The 20,819-nt window shown below is 38.5% G+C and overlaps 1 protein-coding gene across 12 annotated transcripts in view; it reads right to left on the bottom strand.

Moving 5' to 3' along the window:
• The window catches only part of RTTN (rotatin), a 145,665-nt gene that overhangs the window by 5,634 nt on the left and 119,212 nt on the right, over positions 1 to 20,819 (bottom strand). For 8 of the 12 annotated variants that reach the window (XM_021099277.1, XM_021099282.1, XM_021099245.1 and 5 more), the window contains 6 exons: positions 12,389 to 12,494; positions 11,552 to 11,664; positions 9,466 to 9,543; positions 6,354 to 6,480; positions 3,913 to 4,115; positions 696 to 963 (listed from right to left, as the gene is read on the bottom strand). In XM_021099277.1, coding sequence (XP_020954936.1) covers positions 696 to 963; positions 3,913 to 4,115; positions 6,354 to 6,480; positions 9,466 to 9,543; positions 11,552 to 11,664; positions 12,389 to 12,494 — 895 coding nt within the window. The remainder of the gene's footprint in view (positions 1 to 695; positions 964 to 3,912; positions 4,116 to 6,353; positions 6,481 to 9,465; positions 9,544 to 11,551; positions 11,665 to 12,388; positions 12,495 to 20,819) is intronic. The other 4 variants (XM_021099260.1, XM_021099276.1, XM_021099285.1 and 1 more) reach the window with 1 other exon arrangement.

Raw genomic sequence — 20,819 nt, 5'->3', positions numbered from 1 at the left:
GGCTGGAGTGAGTACACAGGGGCTTGGCTCCTGGTACCAGGTGTAAGGGTCTAGAGCCCACCTCTTTTTTTTTTTTTTTTTTTTTTAATGATAACATGTCTCCTTTTGGGTCCTGAACTCTCCCACCTGCTCAGCATCTCCCTCCATCATCACATACCCACCAGTGCTCACTGGCAACAGGCACGATTCTAGCTGCTGTCATAAACATGAACAAAAGACGCAAAACGCCTCTGATCTGTAAAAGCTCATGTTTCTAGTGTGGGCGGACGAGGAATACACAGATACATACAGAAAATACACAGTACATCACCTGGTGATAACTATGGAGAAAAATAAAACAGGGAAAGGAGGCAGAGAATAAGGGAGGGGGAGGCAGGAAGAAGGGATTACAAGGAGGACAGGCTGGTCTGGAGAGGCTCCATGGACATCCTCCTCCATGCCACCACCACCCCACCCCTGATCCAGTGTGCCCTTCAGGGAAACTCCAGGCAGTGCCTTGAGGGCTGGAGTCATGCCTAATTCCTGCAGCCTCTGCCTCCCACAGTGCCTTGGACACAGTGGGTGTTTAATGAATACCTTGTGAATTATTTATAAAACTATTTTGTGTTTTAGCCTGAATGGAACACTCTATGAATAACCACACATATACATGGATGCACATGTCTGTGTGTATGGTGAACAATGAGAATACTCACCATTGGCCAGGATCTTGGGCTTATTGGCAGGATTGAAGCAAATGTTATGAAAAATAAGAAGGGGTATATAAGGGCTGCTCTTATGCTTGAATTTGCTCATCTCTGTGAGTAAGTCCAAGCAGCCCTCAAGCCTCAGAATCATTTGTTGCCCATCTTCTCCAAATGATATATTCAGGAGTAACTTCAACCAAAGAACGGTCACATTACTGAGATGCTTATTTCCTCCTTTTGGCAATGTTAGAGATAGAAAGTTCTGTAAGAAGTTACTCTGTGGATAAATAGAGAGAATATTATTTTCTTTCTGAGTCTTTTCATTATTTTCCTAGTCCCTTAGAGACCAATTAACTAGCATTCTGCTCTTCTTTTCCCCAACTTTAATTTTTCCTTCCTCCAAATACCTTCCAAATATGCCATCTATATTGTTTTCAGGTATAAGTGAAAAAATTAAGGAAAACCAAATAGTACCTAAATTTTAATTCTTACTAATCCTTTCCTGATGATGGATAAAGTAACTATAGTCAACTCAATTATTTAGGAATGATAATTCAGTTTAGGGATTATTTCAGGCTTCTTCAGATTTCTCTTTCTGTCTGCCTTCTAGAAATTCTGCTACTCATTAAAAGATATCTTATGAGGAGGGAAAATCAACAAAGCCCAGAACACTCTTGGACACCAGTTAACAACTCTGGTGGCACTGAGGCTATGTGAATCTTTATAACTATAGGTGTTTTTTTTGTTTGTTTGTTTGTTTTAAAAAAAGCAAAACAAAACTACGATACATCTTATAATCACTTTACCCCAGCTGCTTATCATTAAGGATGTTTTCTCATGACTACATGTCATTCTAGTAAGTTTATGAATGAGAAATCTCCATTACTTGAACTGTCAGAGTCATTTCAACCTCCAAATGAAACCCCTTTCATAAAACTGCACCAAACCCTTCACTATGTGAATGACAATAATATATTGCTAGAATAATCTATATGCAAACAAGGAAAGAAAGCATGAACGGATTATATCAAGAAGAAGCCCAAAGGAGTTCCCTGGTGGCCTAATGGTTAAGGAGTTGGCATTGTCACTGCTGTGGCTCATGTACAATCCCAGGAACTTCTGCATGCTGTAGCCATAGCTTAAAAAAACAAAAAAAGCAGCAGCAGCAGCAGTAACAGCCCAAGAGAATATGGGAGTCATAGTCAGCTAGATACTTTGATCAGAATGCAGCAGAAATAAGATCACTTAAATTTCACAACTGTCCAGAATATCTCATCTCTCTCCCTATTTAATACTGACTCTGGCTTATTTCTTTAGTTTCCCTACACCAAAATCAAGATTTTGCTGTGAATCTATAAAATAAATATAACACTTTTATTTAAAAAGACTCTAAGAATGAAACAAGCTACAGAAATGTCAGCAGCACCACCCAAGCAATAAGTAAACTGTAAAACTACCTCCCACTTTGCACTGCATTTGCCATCATCACATCTGCTTCCTATCTCTCAGCACAAATTAATGCTTTTTAGATTCATTCCTTGCCTCTCCCATTCAGCTAGATGCGGCCATGATCTCGGAGCTTTGGGGGTGACCACGGTGAAAAATATATGGCAGTGCTTTAAAGTGTAATATGCTATGGACATCCCTTCTTTTTGTTGGTCCTAAAGCTGCTCTTAGACAATTTCCTACTCCAGACAGAATGCAAAGAAACAGGCCATGGCAGAGAGAAAGCATATTTTAGAATCTTAGTTTACAACAGCATTAGCTACATTTTCTATTAATGATAGATGAGTTATCGGAGGTGTAAATGAAAGTGTCCCAGGCTTGTCATAACAACACAGCAGAAGACGACTCAGAGGATTCCTGATGAGCACAGAGGAGGGCAACTTGATTGATCTGTACCTGAAATGGAGTCTTATAACACTTATATCAAAATATGCTTCAGTATCCAAATCATAGACTAAAATTTCTTTACATGAAGAAACTGAAGTTTAAGACAGAATTAAGTTCCACTCAATCACACATTAGATCCAAATCAGCACTTGCATTCCATTTGGGAGTTCCCATTTTGGTTCCTACCAGTGTGCTCTATAAGGAGGTGGCAGAAAGCACTGCTCCCCACCCCCAGCCCATGCTCTCACATATGTGGAAGGATGATGACCACAAAAATCCAGTTCAGGATGACTTCACACACACACACACACACACACACACATACACACACAGAGCAAATATCCAGCCATGTGTTGGTAAATAAACAGCTGAGGGTCCCTGATTTTCATGGTGTGAATACTCTCATTATGGCTGATGTCACGATATCACTATGACATCAGCTGGCTTGCAAAATTCCTGAAAATTAATGACACTCATGAGCCAACATGAGTTAGCTCCAATATACCACTGAAAAGATCTTTCTTTAGTAAAACTGCTATTTATTTAGAGGTTGCACTCAAAGTATTTTTTTTTTTTTTTGAGGGGGGTTTGGGGAGATGACATAGTAGAGGAAAAGACTCAGTTCCTAGGAATGCTGTCTAATTTTGCAATTTATCTTGACATTCATGTGAATGAAGCACTCAAATTACCACGTAATAGTAAATCACAGAAAATCTGATCATGCTCAAACTTTAATTGATCTTCCAAATTAGGGATTCTGCCTATATACATCTAAATATAGTCTAACTGAACATGTGTACTAGATTTTGTTTAAATCAGTTCAATCCTTTTTAAAGTGCCCTAAGTTAAAACCAGTTTTGGCTTGGGAGCCCCAGAGGACTAAAAAAATCACCTATATGCCATAAAGAAGTTATTAGGTCTAACCTGGGAAAAGGGGGTTGTGGGTTCATAAATGATTTGGCAATGTAAATTGAACTGAAACTATTACTGCTCAATTTGGTCTGCTTGAAGACCAATATATTACTTTTATGATCTCAAATAAATGTAAGACAGCTGTCTTTCTAAAACCATCATTTTTGAGAGAGATAAAAGACAATCTCAAAGCTAAGAAGATACACTAAAAGGAAATGGTTATATTCTAGTTTCATGTATCATCTATCAACTGGCTTTAAACAAAATGAACCTCCTTATCCTTTTACAATTCTTTAAAACAAAATACCTTGAAATCAGAATAAATTAACCCTAGAAACAGAGTTCTAGACTTTTTACACACGTCCTTGGTTATTTTATTGAGTCTCTTTTTTATGACTGGAAGAAGAGTTTAAGTACTCACCTTTTGAATTACCCCTTTACAGTCATGAGACAAGGCCAGGTTCGAGAGAAACATAAAAACCAACTGCTGGACTGAGGTGTTCTCCAGAGGCACCTGGGCAGCCAACTTCAGGATACACAGCATCAGGGAGCTACTGGGGGCCCCTCGGTGTGCAGCTGGAGCAGAATACTGTCCAAAACTGGACCAACAGAGAGAACTGCAACCTTGAAAAACAGCAGCCCATCACAACATCATCTAACTTCTTGGTTTAGTTAAACAACCTGAGTGGTAAAGCATGTCTGTCTGTCAAGTGACTTGGCCATTAACCTATGAACCATAATAACAGAAAGGCTAGTACCAATGTCTATTCAATCTAATGGATTGAGGGCCTGATGATCTCGATAGCATTTTTAACAATGCTATGGTCTAATGCCTCCATTTCACAGAAGAAAAAAAAAATGAGGAACAAACACAACAATCCTGGAGTGATAGGACAAATGCTACTAGCCATATATGTTAGATGATGTCTCAGAGCTCAGGTGTCAGTGACTTGCTCAAGGTCACACAGTTCATAAGCAGAAAGGGCCAGTTGTGGCATCAGCTGGTTTTCAAGGGTCCAACATATCCTCAGTAAATTAAAAAACCATACAGGATTTATCAAGGGAGAAAAATAATCATAAAAGAATCAGAAGTGAATTTTTATTGTACTGTAATGTAAATGTAATTACTTGTAAAAGTCCATGCAAAGAGACCAGCTTAAGTATAACTAGATCACTAGAGCAAATCAAATACATTCTGTAAAATAAACTCATAAAAGGCAAGTAAACACAAATAAATATACTGATCTCTCTTGTACTCACACTACATACCTGTATCCATATACGAAGGCATCCATTAATGTTATAAAAAACTATCACTAAATGATGCAAGTTTGCTTGGAAACAAACAAGACAGAAAAATAAAAGCTTCTTCCTCAATTTTTTCACAGTCTAGGGGTTCCCATTGTGGTGCAGTGGAAACGAATCCGACTAGTAACCATGAGGTTGCAGGTTCAATCCCTGGCCTCGCTCAGTGGTTAAGGATCCGGTGTTGCTGTGAGCTATAGTGTAGGTTGAAGACATGGCTTGGATCCCACATTGCTGTGGCTGTGGTGTAGGCTGGCAGATGTGGCTCCATTTCAGCCCCTGGCCTGGGAACTTCCATATGCCGCTAATGCGGCCCTTAAAAAAAAAAAAAAAAAAAAGAACCACAGTCTAATATATATAACAATTTTAAGTATAAAAGTTACACAGATCAGTTTCAAAAGATTTAAATTTAAAGTATGTTTCTTTTGCTCAATATTTTACAATAGATTCTTTTCTCCCCCTCACTTCCTTAAACCCTAAATTAAGGAGTGAAGGGTGGGGTAAAGAAGGACCATGTGCAAAGGCCATACTTCAGAGATAGCTATGCTACGCTGGTCATGCTGCTGGAGGTGGGCTGGGAGGGGCAGTGAAACAGACTGTCCCAACTGAAGTGAGAATGGGAAAGTCAAGAGCAGCAGAGGGAAAACAGGGATGACTTGTCCTGCAGTGTCCTCCACACACAACAGTATGTTCAGAACTCAAGAGCTTGAAGGTCTGCTCACATCTGATATCCCCAGAGACTAGCTGAGTCGGAGACTGGAATGGGCAGCTCCAGGGTGGAGGCCGTGGTCAGACTATCAGGGAAAGAGCACCCTCACACACTGGTGACTACAAAGGATATGAACTGTTCCCTGTCCCTGTCCTTTCTCCACACATCTTCTGATATTTGGGGCATCCAGTTGCCAAACTGCTGAACATTGCTAGGCAAAGCATGCAAACTTCACACTTGCTGACTAAACCTTAAATCTATGACCCTAAGTTTACATGGAAAATTCATAATGCCTGCAATCCTCCCTCGATTCCCTCCACATGCAGGAACAGCTATTTCACACTTCCTCCCTCCCAGACCCCCGTCACTTGCCTTTGTGCACTGAGTTGTTGGCCTCTAACAAGGCAGGGCCCATGGGAGGCTCACAGCAAAATGTTTCATTCAGTGAATGAATGAAAGAGGCACCACCTGTGACCAAAATACCTTTCATCATGCCAGCCTCCTGCTCTAGAACTATAAAACTTTTACCCTTTACCCTGTTTTTAAGGCCTTCCATCATAATTTTCACTTTCTCAATTTTCCTATTAAATTCAATGTTCTATTGCCATATAATCAGGACAGTTTCTACCTCTCTATTCCCTGTGCTAATGACTCTTCCCATCTCATCAAACATGCACTAAAATATCTGTTGTTCTTATAATACCTATAAGAAAGCCAACCTCTAGCCAACCTACCACCAAATAAGTAGAAGAAATACTTCAAAATATACATTCATTTTTACGCTTTAATGACATTACATAAAGTTAATATTTTAGTATAGTATTGAAAGGCAGCATGGTTCCATTTACCGTTTGGAAAATTTGCAGTATAGACACAAAGCAGCTGCAGGGCAATTTGCATCAGTGAATCATCCATCAAAAGCCAAGGCCAGAGAGAGTGCAAGACAGGGATAAGATGAGCTTCAAGAGCTGCTTCCTGTGTGGGAAGGAAACAGGGGCAGCATTAGTCTGAATATATGAAAATGTAAAATTAAAATCAAGTCCAAAAAAACTGTCACCAACATGAGATAAGACTGAATTTATCTTTATTCTGATTCGAGTGAGCTGGTGTCAGAATTCCGTGGTCACTTAGCACCTTGCAGCCAGCACTGCACTGACCATGAGCCCTACCAGTCTCACAAAGTCCCTCCACACTGGGTGGGGGGTGGGGGCAGGATATGAAACTCAGGTGAGAAATGTAGAAAGCCAGCTTCTGAACATGTAAATTAAGCAAGACAGTAAGATCTCACTATATTGAGTAAATTCTTGTAAATGCTGTGATGCGGTTAAGACATGGGATTTTCTGGTTAAGGAAAGATTCTGATCAACTCTGAGTTTTCCCCTCTGCCCTCTCTCCCTGAGTGCAAGTGTGTGTATATAAATCTAGTGTGTGTGGATAGATAGGATAGATCCAGAAGTGGTTACTGTTTTTAAATATTTTGACCATGATAAGATTCAGCCAAAATAGTATGCTAAATCAATGATTCTTAAGTAACTCTTAGTTTTTATTGCAAAGATGAGTTACCACTGGGACACTATTATAGATAAAATAGAACTATTGGCAGTACATGCAGCAATTTTTTTTTTTTTTTTTTTTTTTTTTGGCCATTTCTTGGGCCGCTCCTGCGGCATATGGAGGTTCCCAGGCTAGGGGTCTAATCGGAACTGTAGCTGCCAGCCTACGCCAGAGCCACAGCAACGCAGGATCCAAGCCGCGTCTGCAACCTACACCACAGCTCACGGCAACGCCAGATCGGATCATTAACCCACTGAACAAGGGCAGGGACTGAACCCACAACCTCATGGTTCCTAGTCGGAACCATGCGCCACGACGGGAACTCCAACAGCAATTTTTTTAATGAGCAAAATTACCAGGCAATTTGTAGACCCACGTGAACACATGTAGGCAGTCATATAAATTCACAAACCCTACATGGTTTTATGCACTATCAATGGCAGAGGAGAGCGGGAAATTATTCCCAGTGTTATTCCCAGGCTCCTCACTCCATGTAAACCCAGAAAACAGCCCCCTGCAGCAGGCGCCTGGCTCACTGTCACAGACCTAGGCTTTAGCTACATACTCTCTTGGGAAATTTTAACAGTAGTCATGGCTACAAACACTATCTATACACTAATAACTCCTAAGATCCCCAATCTATGTTGCCCCTTAGAGCTGCAGACCCATGTAATCCACTAGTTACCAGCCATCTTCCACCCTAGAGCCCCAAAGACACTTAACATTAAGATGTGCAAAGCCAGCGTCAGGACCTCTTATGGCCATGCTCTGCTGTTATGCATGTTGTGTTAGGCTTGAGCATGGAAGTCATTTCTATACCTCTCCTATTTCCCCTCAGTACCTCAATTTGCTCCCCACCCTCCTTCCCCTTTCCTCCTGCCTAGCTAAGGTCTGGTCACCTCCTGCCTGACCAGCACAGTCCTCACCTCTAACCCTGCCTACTGTTCCATTCATTTACCTCACATCCCCTGTGCTCTTCCTGGTATGAAAACTCCTCAGCATCACACATATTCAAACACCGGGGAGAGGTGAGCATGGGTGACATGGCGAATCACCACAAGAGTGACCGATAATTTAGTAATGGGAGTGTGTCATACACCCCAGGTAAGTTGGAACAGAAAAAGAAATTTAGAACCTTTGCCCTATAAAACTACATTTATATCTAAGAGTATTCTACATATTCTTCTTCGGATTCATTCCTTATTAAACAACTTGGAAATACAGAAGTGCTTTGACTTATTGAGAAATTACACTTTCATGGTTGCCTAATGTGTTATAAATGTGAACACAATATTTATACCCAGTACCCAGATGAGCATCTCATAAATCTACAAGCAGGTCCTTCCTGGAAAGCAAGCCTGAGTATCCCCTGACTGAGGTGTCATGGATGAACACTATTGCATCCAGTCACAAGGACACTCCTGAGCATAAAGGATCAGAATTTTAGTAAAGCACACCTCTATTTGCCATAAAACATTTGTACATTGGGAATTTCAATGAAATATATCAATACTTAATGCCCTTAAGTTGCTCTGAAATGTCAATTGTCAGTCATGTGTCTTAAACAAATTATTTTATACAGTTTAAGGAATATGTGTTTAAGATGTTTACTTTCCAGATACAGTGTATTTTTTCCAGTTTTGTCACAAGTAAGAAAAAATAAGTAAGAAATTTTTAAGAAAGCTTCTATAATTTATCTTTGTCTTACTCACTTTCCATAGCATTTCTGTTTGAAAGACAGTGCTTCAAAAGTGTCATATCACTGTGACAAAGAAAATCAAAATGTTCAAGATGCTATGTCCTATACAACACCAATGTTCTGTTTTAAATGACAGCATTAATGTTCACAGAGCAAAATATCTCACTGGTTCCCCACCCAACAGAGGGGCTGAGGCAAGCAGAGCTGGAAATGGAGAACCTCCGTGATACAAAAAGGCCCACATTTGGCAACAGCAAGAAGCCTTTTCACATCTGAAGTGAAGATAAGACACACTCATCTTCTTCCCTATGGATACAGACACCTCCATGTATCCCCCTGGACAGCTGTCTGACAGGTGTCTTTGAAAAAGTCCTGCTTTAGAAAACATACATAGCCATTCAATCCATTTTAGTAAAAAAACAATTGAAATGGCTAATAGTACACAAAAAAGAGGCTCAAATTCAGCTGCCTGAAATCAGGGTTTCAGTGATAAAGTTAAAATGCTGACATAAACAAGAAATGTCATCAGGGTTGAAGAACAAGATTAGGTCCATCCATTTCTGAGAATCAACATAGGGCTTATGACCAATCAACTGTGTATCTAAAAAAAAATTCAAAGAACCTTCCATTTTCCCTAATTATCTCATATAAAAATTAAACTGTTTAATGCCAGCACTGCTATAAAAATTTTCAGAAGCTCTACTTACTTTACATTCTTCATTTTGATAAAGACAGTTTCTTAGGAGCTGCATGGCAATGCTTAACTCTTTAACAAAACCATCCTCCTGTTTAAAAAAAAAAGCAGTTGAAAAATGTGAACGACAATGGCACATCTCACTTCTTATAGTAAGAATGAATCCCTTCTCCTCTGGGTCATACTACAGTGTAGCTATGCTCTCACTGGGCCTGACCACCATAACTTTGAAGCTACTGACAAGTTAATGATCTCTGAAAGACGACCACATCTCAAGAAGCATGTCTACCACAAAAAAAGCTATTCCTATTCTATCAAGCATAGAGGAAGTGAGATATATAATAAGCTTCATGTTTCATCTCAATAAAGTGAAGCAGGTACTGGCTGATTTTCAACTGTATCAGGTATTGGCTGACTTTCTCAATGATGAAGTAAAGGACCTTCGCCTAAAGGGGAAAAAGGAAGAGAGGCAAGAAAAGAAAGTGAAAAACATATAAGCCCCTGGATCAATGAAATCACCAGATAAGGTCTTTTTCTTGGTTTCTTATCAAATGCAGTAGAAGCCAGTTATTAAACAGACCACCACAATGGTCTTGGATATACATATATTTATATTTATAAATACACACATGTATTCATTTTCTTGATAAGCCTGTGTGGCAGAACTTTTTAACCATAGGTTTTACTAGTAACCATTGTTATTATATAAAAACCATGTTACTTCCAATAGCTGAGATATGAAAACAACCTAAGTGACCACTGAGAGATGAATGGATAGAGAAAATGTATATATACACATATATATATACACACACATATATATATATAGATAGATAGATATATAATGGAATATTATACATATATATAATGAAATATTACTTGGCCACAATAAAAGATGAAATCTTGCCATCTGCAACAACATGGAAGGGCCTTGAGAGTCTTAAGTTAAATAAGTCAGACAGAGAAAGACAAATACTGCATGATTTCATTCAAATGTGGAATATTAAAAAAAAAAAAATGAGCAAACACAAAGGCTAGAGTAGTGATTACCAGAAGGGAAGGGATAATGGGGAGGGTAAAAGGGGTAAAGGGAGTCAACTGTATAGTGACAGAAATAAACTGAATTTTTGGTGGTGAGTATGGTATAGTGTACACAGAAGTAGAAATACAATGTTGTACACATGAAACTTTTGTCTTTTTAAAGCCGCAACTATAGCACATGGAGGTTCCCAGGCTAGGGGTCGAATCAGAGCTATAGCCACTGGCCTGTGCCACAGCCACAGCAATGCCAGATCCAAGCTGTGTCTGCGACCAACACCACAGCTCATGGCAATGCCAGATCCTTAACCCAATGAGAGAGACCAGGATAGAACCTGAGTCTTCATGGATACTAGTTCAGTTTGCTAACCACTGAGCCACAACGGGACCTCCCAAATGAAATTTATATAATGTTATAAACCAATGTTATCTGAGTATAAAATAAATTTTTTTAAAAACCTACATCGTTAAGTTTACAATGAACACACAGTTTGAATATGAGTCCAGCAGACTCAGTGCTAGAAGGAGATATTCAGAAGTCATGAGAGGAAATAAACATAGATTAGGAAGACCAGCTCTGCATTGCCCAGATATGGGGAAACACTGGCTTTACCCATTACTAGTTATATGACTGTGCTCTCATGAGTGTACAGGGAGAAATAAATGTGAAATATTTAGTGCAGTGCTGGGCATACAGAAAACACTCAGTAAGTTACCTCATTCCCAGTGAACCTATACTCACTTTGAGAGGAAGATTTTCTTTTTGTAGTATAAAAAATGTATCATCCACACTCCGAAATGCTTGCAACAACGATAAATATAATATATATATGCCTCATTTACAAATCTTCAAGGGAAAACTAAGACACTAAGACATATACAAAAATCCCAAACTGAAACTTGCCAATATAGAAATCACATTAACTATTTGGCTGTACCTTTCTTCTAAAACAGACATTCATTTCAAACAAACATTGGTGTCATTTATAAGCACAAGGACACTAGAGAGACTGTCTCTACATATGGCCATTTGTGCCTCCCAGAATTTTAGAACCTGTCACCTTTTTCTTCAGGGCTGCCCTCCCAGGCCTCAGAGAATCCAGGTTCAGCTGTGCATGAATGTGCTTCATTCGCTCCACGCAGCTGTCTATCAGGTGGGCTGAAAGACCAAAATCTGAAGCAATCAAAAGGATATTCCATTTCCAAATAAGCTAAAACTACATAACAATCAAATTCTCAAAAAATAACATTTTGTTTCCAACCAACTTCATTTTTGCATTTTCAGTGACAGATTAATAAATTACAGGATAAAAACACAGGAGAACTAAACGGTAAAGCCCACTTCTTATTTTGTACCATACTTCCCACATCTCATTTATGTTGGAGGCATGCAGTTTGTTTCAGTAGCAAAGTCGCAACTCAAATCAGTGGGGTTTGATGTGCTGCTCTTCTCTTTCAACTCTAAGACCTTATCCCAGTTGAAAAATTATGAACTTTTAGAAGGAAATTTATGTGAAAATATACGGTCATCTAATGTGGTTGTTATGACTATCAAAACTATGTTTTCTACATGTGTACAATACATGATTGTGGTTAATTATGTAATATTATGAATCTGAGTGATGTGCTACTTTTAAAGCTTCTCTAATATTTAGACATAGATTCTCTAGAGTGAGAATCATTACACAAGAAATAAACTGCACTGTAATCTTTTCATTTTAAAAGTTATGCATGTTTACTACATTTCTGTATAAGAAAAAAAAAATACTATTTTTTTTAGTGACCCTAAGAGTTTAAGTTCTTTACCCTCTGAGTCCAAAGAAAATTAAAACAAATACGCAGTAAAATATATGAATTGAAAACATGCCATAAAAACAGCTGATGTGTAGGTGGCTCACCCTTCAAAGCATGTTTCTGTGCTCTTCTACTGACAGCCAGAAGAGACATCAATGCATTTGCAGCAACTCTTTTCAGGATATCTTTGGAGGATTTTCCTTCATAGCACTGCAAAAGATATAAATCAAATTACCTTCAAGAAAAACTTAAGCTGGAGCAAAATGGCTGTGAATAAAAGATGTGTCCTATTTTTTTTTTTTTTTTTGCTATTGTTAGTTTTCAATTATTCCATGAAAGTCACTGGAATTTGATAAATCATTTAAGATTTGAGAACGCTCTATGTGGATAAGACTAAATAAGATTTTTATAAGATGGAAAAGACCACCAATCATTCTCAAAGACTCGCCATCTAAAGAAAGAAGCCACCTTTAATGTTAACACATAGCAAGTTCATGTACTTAATCAAATTCACCAGGAAATATATTTAACATATTTAAAAGGGCCCTTGGAAAAACTTCAGAATTGGAGAACTGTCATCAAATTCCTCCATTCTTCTTCTTGAGATACATTCTGTTCCTTTAATTTCTACCCAACATAATCCTGTATCTCAGGTGGTTTGGTTCTTTCCATTTTTTATTTCTATAGTAATATTAACCTGTCATATCATGCTCTTCAAAGAAATATTACTTAATTTTTTTGACTTACATAAATGAAAAATCACAGTTTTGAAAATATTTTGGTATATTTCCTTTATACATTTTAATTTATGAGTTAAAATCTTTCATAAAAATTTCAAATATGTAAAAGAATAAACAGAAAAACGAACTCTTTTTAAAAGTTTTTGGCTAAGGTATTTTAAAGTAAATAGTAGATAATGCAAAAGGGCATACCCCAGTATACATAACCATAAAGCTTTTATCATGCCTAGAGTACTTTATTTCTTAGTATCAAATGAAAAAAATTCAGATTTTCTCTTTTGTCTCAAGAATATCTTCTCATAGCGGTTTAGTGGAATTGGGATAGTAGAGCCTTCATATCATACCTGTGTGTTTTATCTCCTAAGATCACCTCCCTTCTCCCCTGCCCCATTCCCCTGCCGCCTGCCTGGGGTTTTCAGTGTTATTCAGACGTTGAATAAACCAGCTCAGTCATCCTACAGGAAGTCCCACATTGTAGAACTGCCTGCTTCTTCATGATGATTTTGTCTTCTCTGTTCTGTTATTTCCAATGTACTAGGTGCATTAGCTCCAAAGTCTTGACTAGATTCTGGTGAGTTTTTTCATGGTAAGACTTTCATGTTGGTATATCAGTACATTTTTATTACAAGTTCAAGGGGTTTATAAATATAGAAGTTCCTCATTTGGTTTATAAATACTAGATATAATTCAAATTCATAACTTTTCCTTCTACCAGCAATTTTCAAAACGATCCAGCTTTATAATATCATTATTAAAATGAAGCTTAAATGACATAATTTTACATAAAATAGAGTACAGCATAATGACATGGATGTACCTCCACTTACAGCCCCTGCCCAGCCTACACTTGGCAATGTGACACTAGAGGACCCTGCAGAGTAGAGTGGGGGCTCTCCCAGCCCTACCAGCAAGGGCAGTCATTCCACCTTAAATATGTCACTTGGGTCACCGCCTCAAACCAGGCCATCCCCTGTCTGCCCAACGAGTTAGACATTAAATGGCCAGGCCAGATGTGTCGGATAAAGATCATGCTGAGTGTGAGCATGAGAAAGGGGGCTGGAAAAGCAGTGGAGTATTATACGATGATGAATATATATGGAGTATAATCATTATAGTTTACTACAAGAACCCTAGTTTGTCTATAAACTTAATCTTCACCATTAATAGGAAATCTACTCTCATATACACAATGTTACTGAACCAACATGTATCAGAAATTTGAGAAAAAACAAATTAAGCTTATTGAAAAACACTACTCATCTATATTCCACCAGCAATGAGGGACAAAAGGAGGTAAGACTTCCAGGGAAACAGTTGTACACACAGATGGGTCTTTTCACTCCCTTGTGAAATATCATTAAAATGACAGAAATGGGATTAAACACACATACATACACACATGTGCACGCAGGCCAAGTTTGGAAACTATATGAATGGCAAATGTGTTTGCAGGTTTGAGAATCCTGGATTCTAGGCAGTGAATGAGGAAAACTAAATACCACCCTAGGCCATACGCTGAACTGCCTAAGGCCAAGGAAATTTAGTACCATGTATGCAGGGAAGTGACAATGAAAGGGAATTGTTTGAAAAATCTGTGAGGAGCAGTCACAGGTCCAAATTCATCCCACTGTTCACCAAGCTCTGTGCAGCTAAGCCATGCTTCCTTCCCAACACAGCAAAAATCTGGAGATTTAATCTTTGGAGAGGATAAATTAGAAAGATTCTGAACTGGCAAAGATTAGGCACTTTTGTGGGCTGAAGTATTCTACTGAAAACAGGAAGGATTAAGTGAAATTGTTCAAATTAAATTCTAAGACCCCACTTCTCTCTAACTTTGCTGCCAAATAGTTGGCAGCTGGGTTTCCACCTCCAGGCAGGAGGTCAGAGGGTCTTCTCTAGGGAATCTGACAAGCTTAACAAAACAGGATCACAAAAGGGCCCAGTCAAATCCCCTTCACACATAGCCTGCTGCTGACCAGCTCCTCTCAGATGCTCAGGGAGTCCAGTTCCTTTGAGTCTCCCAGTTTTAAATAAAACAGACAACCAAGATTACCAGACACCTCACAAAAGCTCGTAGCCAGGAAATAGAAAACAAAATAATGAGAGGAAAAAGAAGAAAAAAGAGATGTAGGAAGAAGAAAACTTAATAAAACAAAAGTTCCAAACATTTAGTGGCATTCCAAATACAGTGATGGGGATGTCAATGAAGTAACTAAAAAATAGGAGTTTACAGATGAAAAGAACCCCCTGAGAAAGTCCAGCACAATGGAAGAAAGAGATTCAAACCTAGGTACTTGATCAGGAAAATGCAGAATACAAGATCCAAAAAAAAAAGATGGTAAAAATTTCCAGGAGGGAAATACTAGGAATCATAATGACTTCAGAATTCTCTACACTAACATGAGAAGTTAATAGACAATACCCTTCAAATTCTGAAGCAAATAATTTCCAGGAGAGAATTCTCACTTGATCAAACTATAAATTTAATGGCAGGGTAGGAAAGACTTTCAGATGTCTAGATTTCAAAAAAGCCACCCATGCACCTTTTATCTGGAAGCCACTGGAGAAGAACCTCTATGAAAAGGAGGGTGTGAACCAGGAAAGAAGGACAGGGGCATGGGGTGCAGGAGATCAAGGGAGATGGCAGAGAGGTGAGGAATTCCCCAGGAAGAAGGGGCATGGAAGACACCAGAACTAAGGAAGAGACTGGTACTAAGCAGGTCAGAAGGAACTAGAAGGGATTTCTTCTGGAAGATGAAGCTGATACAAGTCTGACCTTTCTTTCTGTCTGTCTGTCTGTCTGCCTGCCTTTTTAGGGCCACACCTGTGGCATATGGAAGTTGCCACGCTAAGGGTCAAATCAGAGCTGCAGCTGCTGGCCTACACCACAGCCGCAGCAACACGGGATCCTTACTTAACCCGGTGAGCGAGGCTAGGGATCAAATCTGTGTCCTCATGGATACAAGTTGGGTTTGTTTACCTCTGAGCCAAGAAGGGAACTCCTTGACATTTCTGAATATACTAGGAGGACATTCAACTGCTGTCGAAGAACACAAGACATACCAGTGATAAGAGAAAACTCACTGAAGGAAAAAAAAATACCACATACCTCTAAGGAAAAGGAGAACTGTGCAGGAAAAGAAAGGTAAACATTGCAATATGGCTCAACTGTGTAGAGTGTTTTCACAGATTTAACATTTCACCTTGCCTATCTCTAGTCAACGTGAAGATACCTAATTCTGGGGGAATGAGAAGGAAATCCACTGCAGCTGGGTAGGCGGATGGGGCACAGAAAGAGAGTTAAAGTCTCATTTCCATACTAGAAAATCAACAGTATCCAAAACTGAATTATCAAGATAGAGAAATACAAGCATTGTCATTTAGAGACATGGAAGGAAAACTATAAAACAATAAGCTAAAAGAGGTACAAGTAGTCACTTTGAGAAGAGGGAAATGAGAGAAGAAGGCAGAAGTCTCCTTTGTTGAAACTTACTAAAAAAAAAACTTATAAAACTGGTACCCTAAAATGCGTATGTGATAAAGCTGGTAAGAAAACCCAAAACTAACTCCCTCTCTCTCCCCATCCCCCTTTTCTCTCTCTATATATATATTTATATGACTAACCTATAGTAAATCTATACACTTTTCAACACAAACTGAAGGCCAGAGTCGGGATTTAATTTGTATCATTTCCCACCAAGCTCTTATTGCAGACTGACAAGGAGCTCTCAGTGTCAGCACACAGAGCAGGACACAAAGTGAGGGTGAGGAACTGGGGCCAAGGGGAGGCTAAGATTCCACAGCCACTAGTTGACGTGACAGACAACTAGTTACTGGATGATGCAGACACACAAAAGAGGAAAAATAAAGCAAGAGAATATCGAGCAAGAAATAATACATCATCTTTCTGTCAACTGTAGGTATAAAGAAATTAAGATGTAATTTGTTTAAAGTTATGCTGTTTTTAGATACAATTCCTTTTATACAGTAAGTGATCTAGACTCTTTCTTTTTTTTTCCCCCATCTTTTTTTAGAGCCACTTCTGCAGCACATGCAAGTTTCCAGGCTAGTGGTCGAATTGGAGCTGTAGCTCCTGGCTTACACCACAGCCACAGGAATGCAAGATCCGGCCACGTCTGCGACCTACAGATCATGGCATTGCCAGATCTGGCCAGAGATCAAACCCACATCCTCATGGACACTAGTCGGGTTTTTACCAGTGAGCCACAACAGGAATTCCTAGACTTTTGCCTTCTTTCCACAAGGTACTCAAGAAAAGCCTTTTTAATTATAGTAAACATTCATTAACACAGCAGTACCTCAAATACATAATAAGCCTTCTCTCTAACAGATTTACTCCTGAATTTTACTCATTCACTAAGTGGTAGTACAAACCACACCTCCTAAAATGTGACACAAGAGTTTGTTGTTTCCTTACACTACTAACCTCAGATATCAGATAAAGCATAAGGAGAAAAAATAATTCAACATATCAGTTACAGACAAAACCTACTATAGAAATAGCTTTTACTAACCTTGTTATCTACATGGACTTACAAATGAAACATACTAAGTATCTCACTAGGGAAGGCAAAAATCTCCATTATCTCAAATGTGTTCAATATTCTTTGGTCAAAAGACAGCTAATAGCTTCTGAATCTGAAACTACCCTAAAACCACCTCAAAACAGAATTATGAAAAAAAAAATTATTTAAGATATATGTGCCAAATGCAAACTTTCAACATGTATCACCTGTAGCATACTGCCAAAAAGCAGCCCTCATAAAAGATTCAGTTAAGACAGTGTAATTGAAGTTACAATATAATAATTAGGAGATAGAGAATTTTAGAACCAGCTGAAACTTAGCAATAATGTAATGCAATCCTCCCATTTTGCATCTGAATAACTGAATTAGAAGAGGTTAAGTGATATGCCTAAGGTCACACATCTAGTATTTTTTGAGTACAGTTTTACAGAGAATTTAAGTATACCTATGAAGGCATCAATTTTAGAATACTATTTCTTTCTGATAAAGACTAAAGTTTACTTTGTTTCATCTGGTACAATCCATGGCTTACATGGATGTAAATTAAGAAACATATTATTGGAGTTCCCATCGTGGCACAGTGGTTAACGAATCCGACTAGGAACCATGAGGTTGCGGGTTTGATCCCTGGCCTTGCTCAGTGGGTTGAGGATCTGGCGTTGCTGTGAGCTGTGGTGTAGGTTGCAGATGCGGCTCGGATCCCGCGTTGCTGTGGCTCTGGCGTAGGCCGGTGGCTACAGCTCGATTCGACCCCTAGCCTGGGAACCTCCATATGCCATGGGAAGTGGCCCTAGACAAAGGCAAAAAGACAAAAAAAAAAAGAAACATATTATTTATTACAATGCATTACTGTTTAATGCATGCTAATAATATTTTAATTCACATATCATCTTTATATAAGGCAGAGCAAGGAAAACATTGTATCTGTAGCTTAATAAGCTCACTGATCAATGCCCCATCTTACGTCAGGCACACATTTTCTCATAAGTTGTCATAAGCACAATTCTTTTCTCTACTTTGTCTTAAATTTCTGTGCCTTTCAGAAGTCTTTTTTTTTTTTTTTTTTTTTTTTTTTAGGGCCACAATTGTGGCATATGGAGGTTCCCAGGCTAGGGTCGATTCAGAGCTGTAGCAGCCAGCCTACGCCATGACCACAGCAACATGGGATCAAATCATATCTGGGACCTACACCACAGCTCAAGGCAATGCTGGATCCTTAACATGCTGAGCAAGGCCAGGGACTGAACTTGTGTCCTCATGGATACTTACTCAGGTTCGTTAACTACTGAGCCAGGATGGGAACTCCCTAACAGAAGTCTTATACTCTGTTTACATGAACAAAAAGAGTATAATTTATTTATTAAGAAACACAGTTTAAATAACTGGTTAATGTATCCATGCCAAATTTTTTATATCTTTTGTAATTTGGAAGAAATGGAGAGGAAAATTTCCTAGTCATTGGGAAAATCACTGAGATACCCTCTGGCTCTGGAACACCTCCTTTTCCTTCTCCAAGGTTACAATGAAAGATTATAAATAAAACTTTTACAATAAATAATAATACAAAATATTAGGGAAAAATAAGGGTAAGGTCAATCTAGCAAATTCCTGTGGCAGAGTTTTTCATACATACACTATTTTAACCCGGTTCACCATTCCTGTGTGGACCCATATTCATCACAAGTCTAATCTCATTCGTTGAAACACAGCACCACTAGCAAGCAAGAGGAAATTGCTGGGAAATAAAATAGCCCTGGCTGGGCCTGGCTGGAGATTTTTAAATTTCACCAGGTCCAGGAAGACTGGCTGCAGAAACAATGGTTATGGCTACCAGGGATTTCTAGCTTTTTTTTATCCTCACTGGGGGAAGAAATCAATGTGGGACCCCTCAATCATTTAAATTCTCTGAAGAGGAAAGCATGTTAACAAGAGCAAAGACCCCTTCCCCAGGAGAAAAATGCTCTGCCAAAGACTAAGTTGGGAAATTAGTAATGTTTTATGATCAGGGCTGGGGGAGAACTTTTGTAAAGCTATAAATTTTAGTTTTCCTGTTTATAAATCAATAAGCCTTTAGTATCCACAGAGAACAGGCTCCAGGATTCCCGTGAATACCAAAATCTGCAAATGGTCAAGTCCTTTATATAAAATGGCAAAGTATTTGCATATAACTACACACATTCCCCCATTGCGCTGTAAATCATTTCTAGATTACTTTAATACAATGTCAATGCTGTTGGCACACAACAAATTCAAGTTTTGCTTTGGGGAACTTTCTGGAAAAAAAACAAAACTTTTTTAAACATTTCAATACACATTTGGTTGAATCCATGGATGCAGAACCCACAGATACACAAAAGTGGTCATACCAGAAAGATCTGCACAACTATGACTCTCAGGCAGAAAAGGGGCAGAAATCCCCAAATCCTGGGCAGCAAAGGGACAGTAACAAGTGGGCAGATGGGAACTATAACATTCTGTCTGTGAAATGCAGCTGGTGCCTGGGAGGCAGAAGCAAATCCTTCAATGTGCATACCTACTACCACTTATTCACCTTCAGTTGAGAAGATAAAAATCATAATATCATGTCATTATTAAAAGGAGTGCTTAGTACTGAAAATCTACTAATATTTCTATTTGTAAAAAACAACTGTGCAACTTGGAAACACTTCCAGATTTTTTTAAAGTTGTTAATCTACTTATAAAATAACAATACTTTAGTGATTTTAGAATGTTTTTGATGAAACAAAATTCTTGGTTCATATTTTAGGATTATAAAAAATAAGTTTATAAGATAAAATAAGCAGTAGGATTTGGAAAGGGTCATTTTCTCACAAATGACAACCAAGTCCACCCATCTCTAGACACCTAACCACCTTAAATATATAGTTCATTTGTATAAGTCAAATGTTGCTTAGGTAAAAAATATTTTCAAAGATGTAAACATGTCTGGAAAGTGGCAATAATTTATGAATTATACCTCCATTCCTTAAATGTGCCCATTATGGTCATGATCTGGTAAACTATTTTGATAAACTGCTGGTTGGACTTAGATTACTAATGTTTTATCTTGAATTTTTTTATCATGTTCATTAAAGACACTGGTCAGCATCAGAGGAGTGAAACTGGAGTGAAGATGATTAATTTAACTTTATATACTTTTCCATTATTTCAATGGTCATAATGGGTATTAGTTATTTTTTAGTTCACATGATTGAAAAAAATTCTTACAAGACAAAGACCGAAAGTCA

The sequence above is a fragment of the Sus scrofa genome, chromosome 1 (assembly GCF_000003025.6).
Source record: "Sus scrofa isolate TJ Tabasco breed Duroc chromosome 1, Sscrofa11.1, whole genome shotgun sequence".
Lineage (NCBI taxonomy): Eukaryota > Metazoa > Chordata > Mammalia > Artiodactyla > Suidae > Sus > Sus scrofa.
This window is presented reverse-complemented; position numbering and strand designations above follow the sequence as displayed.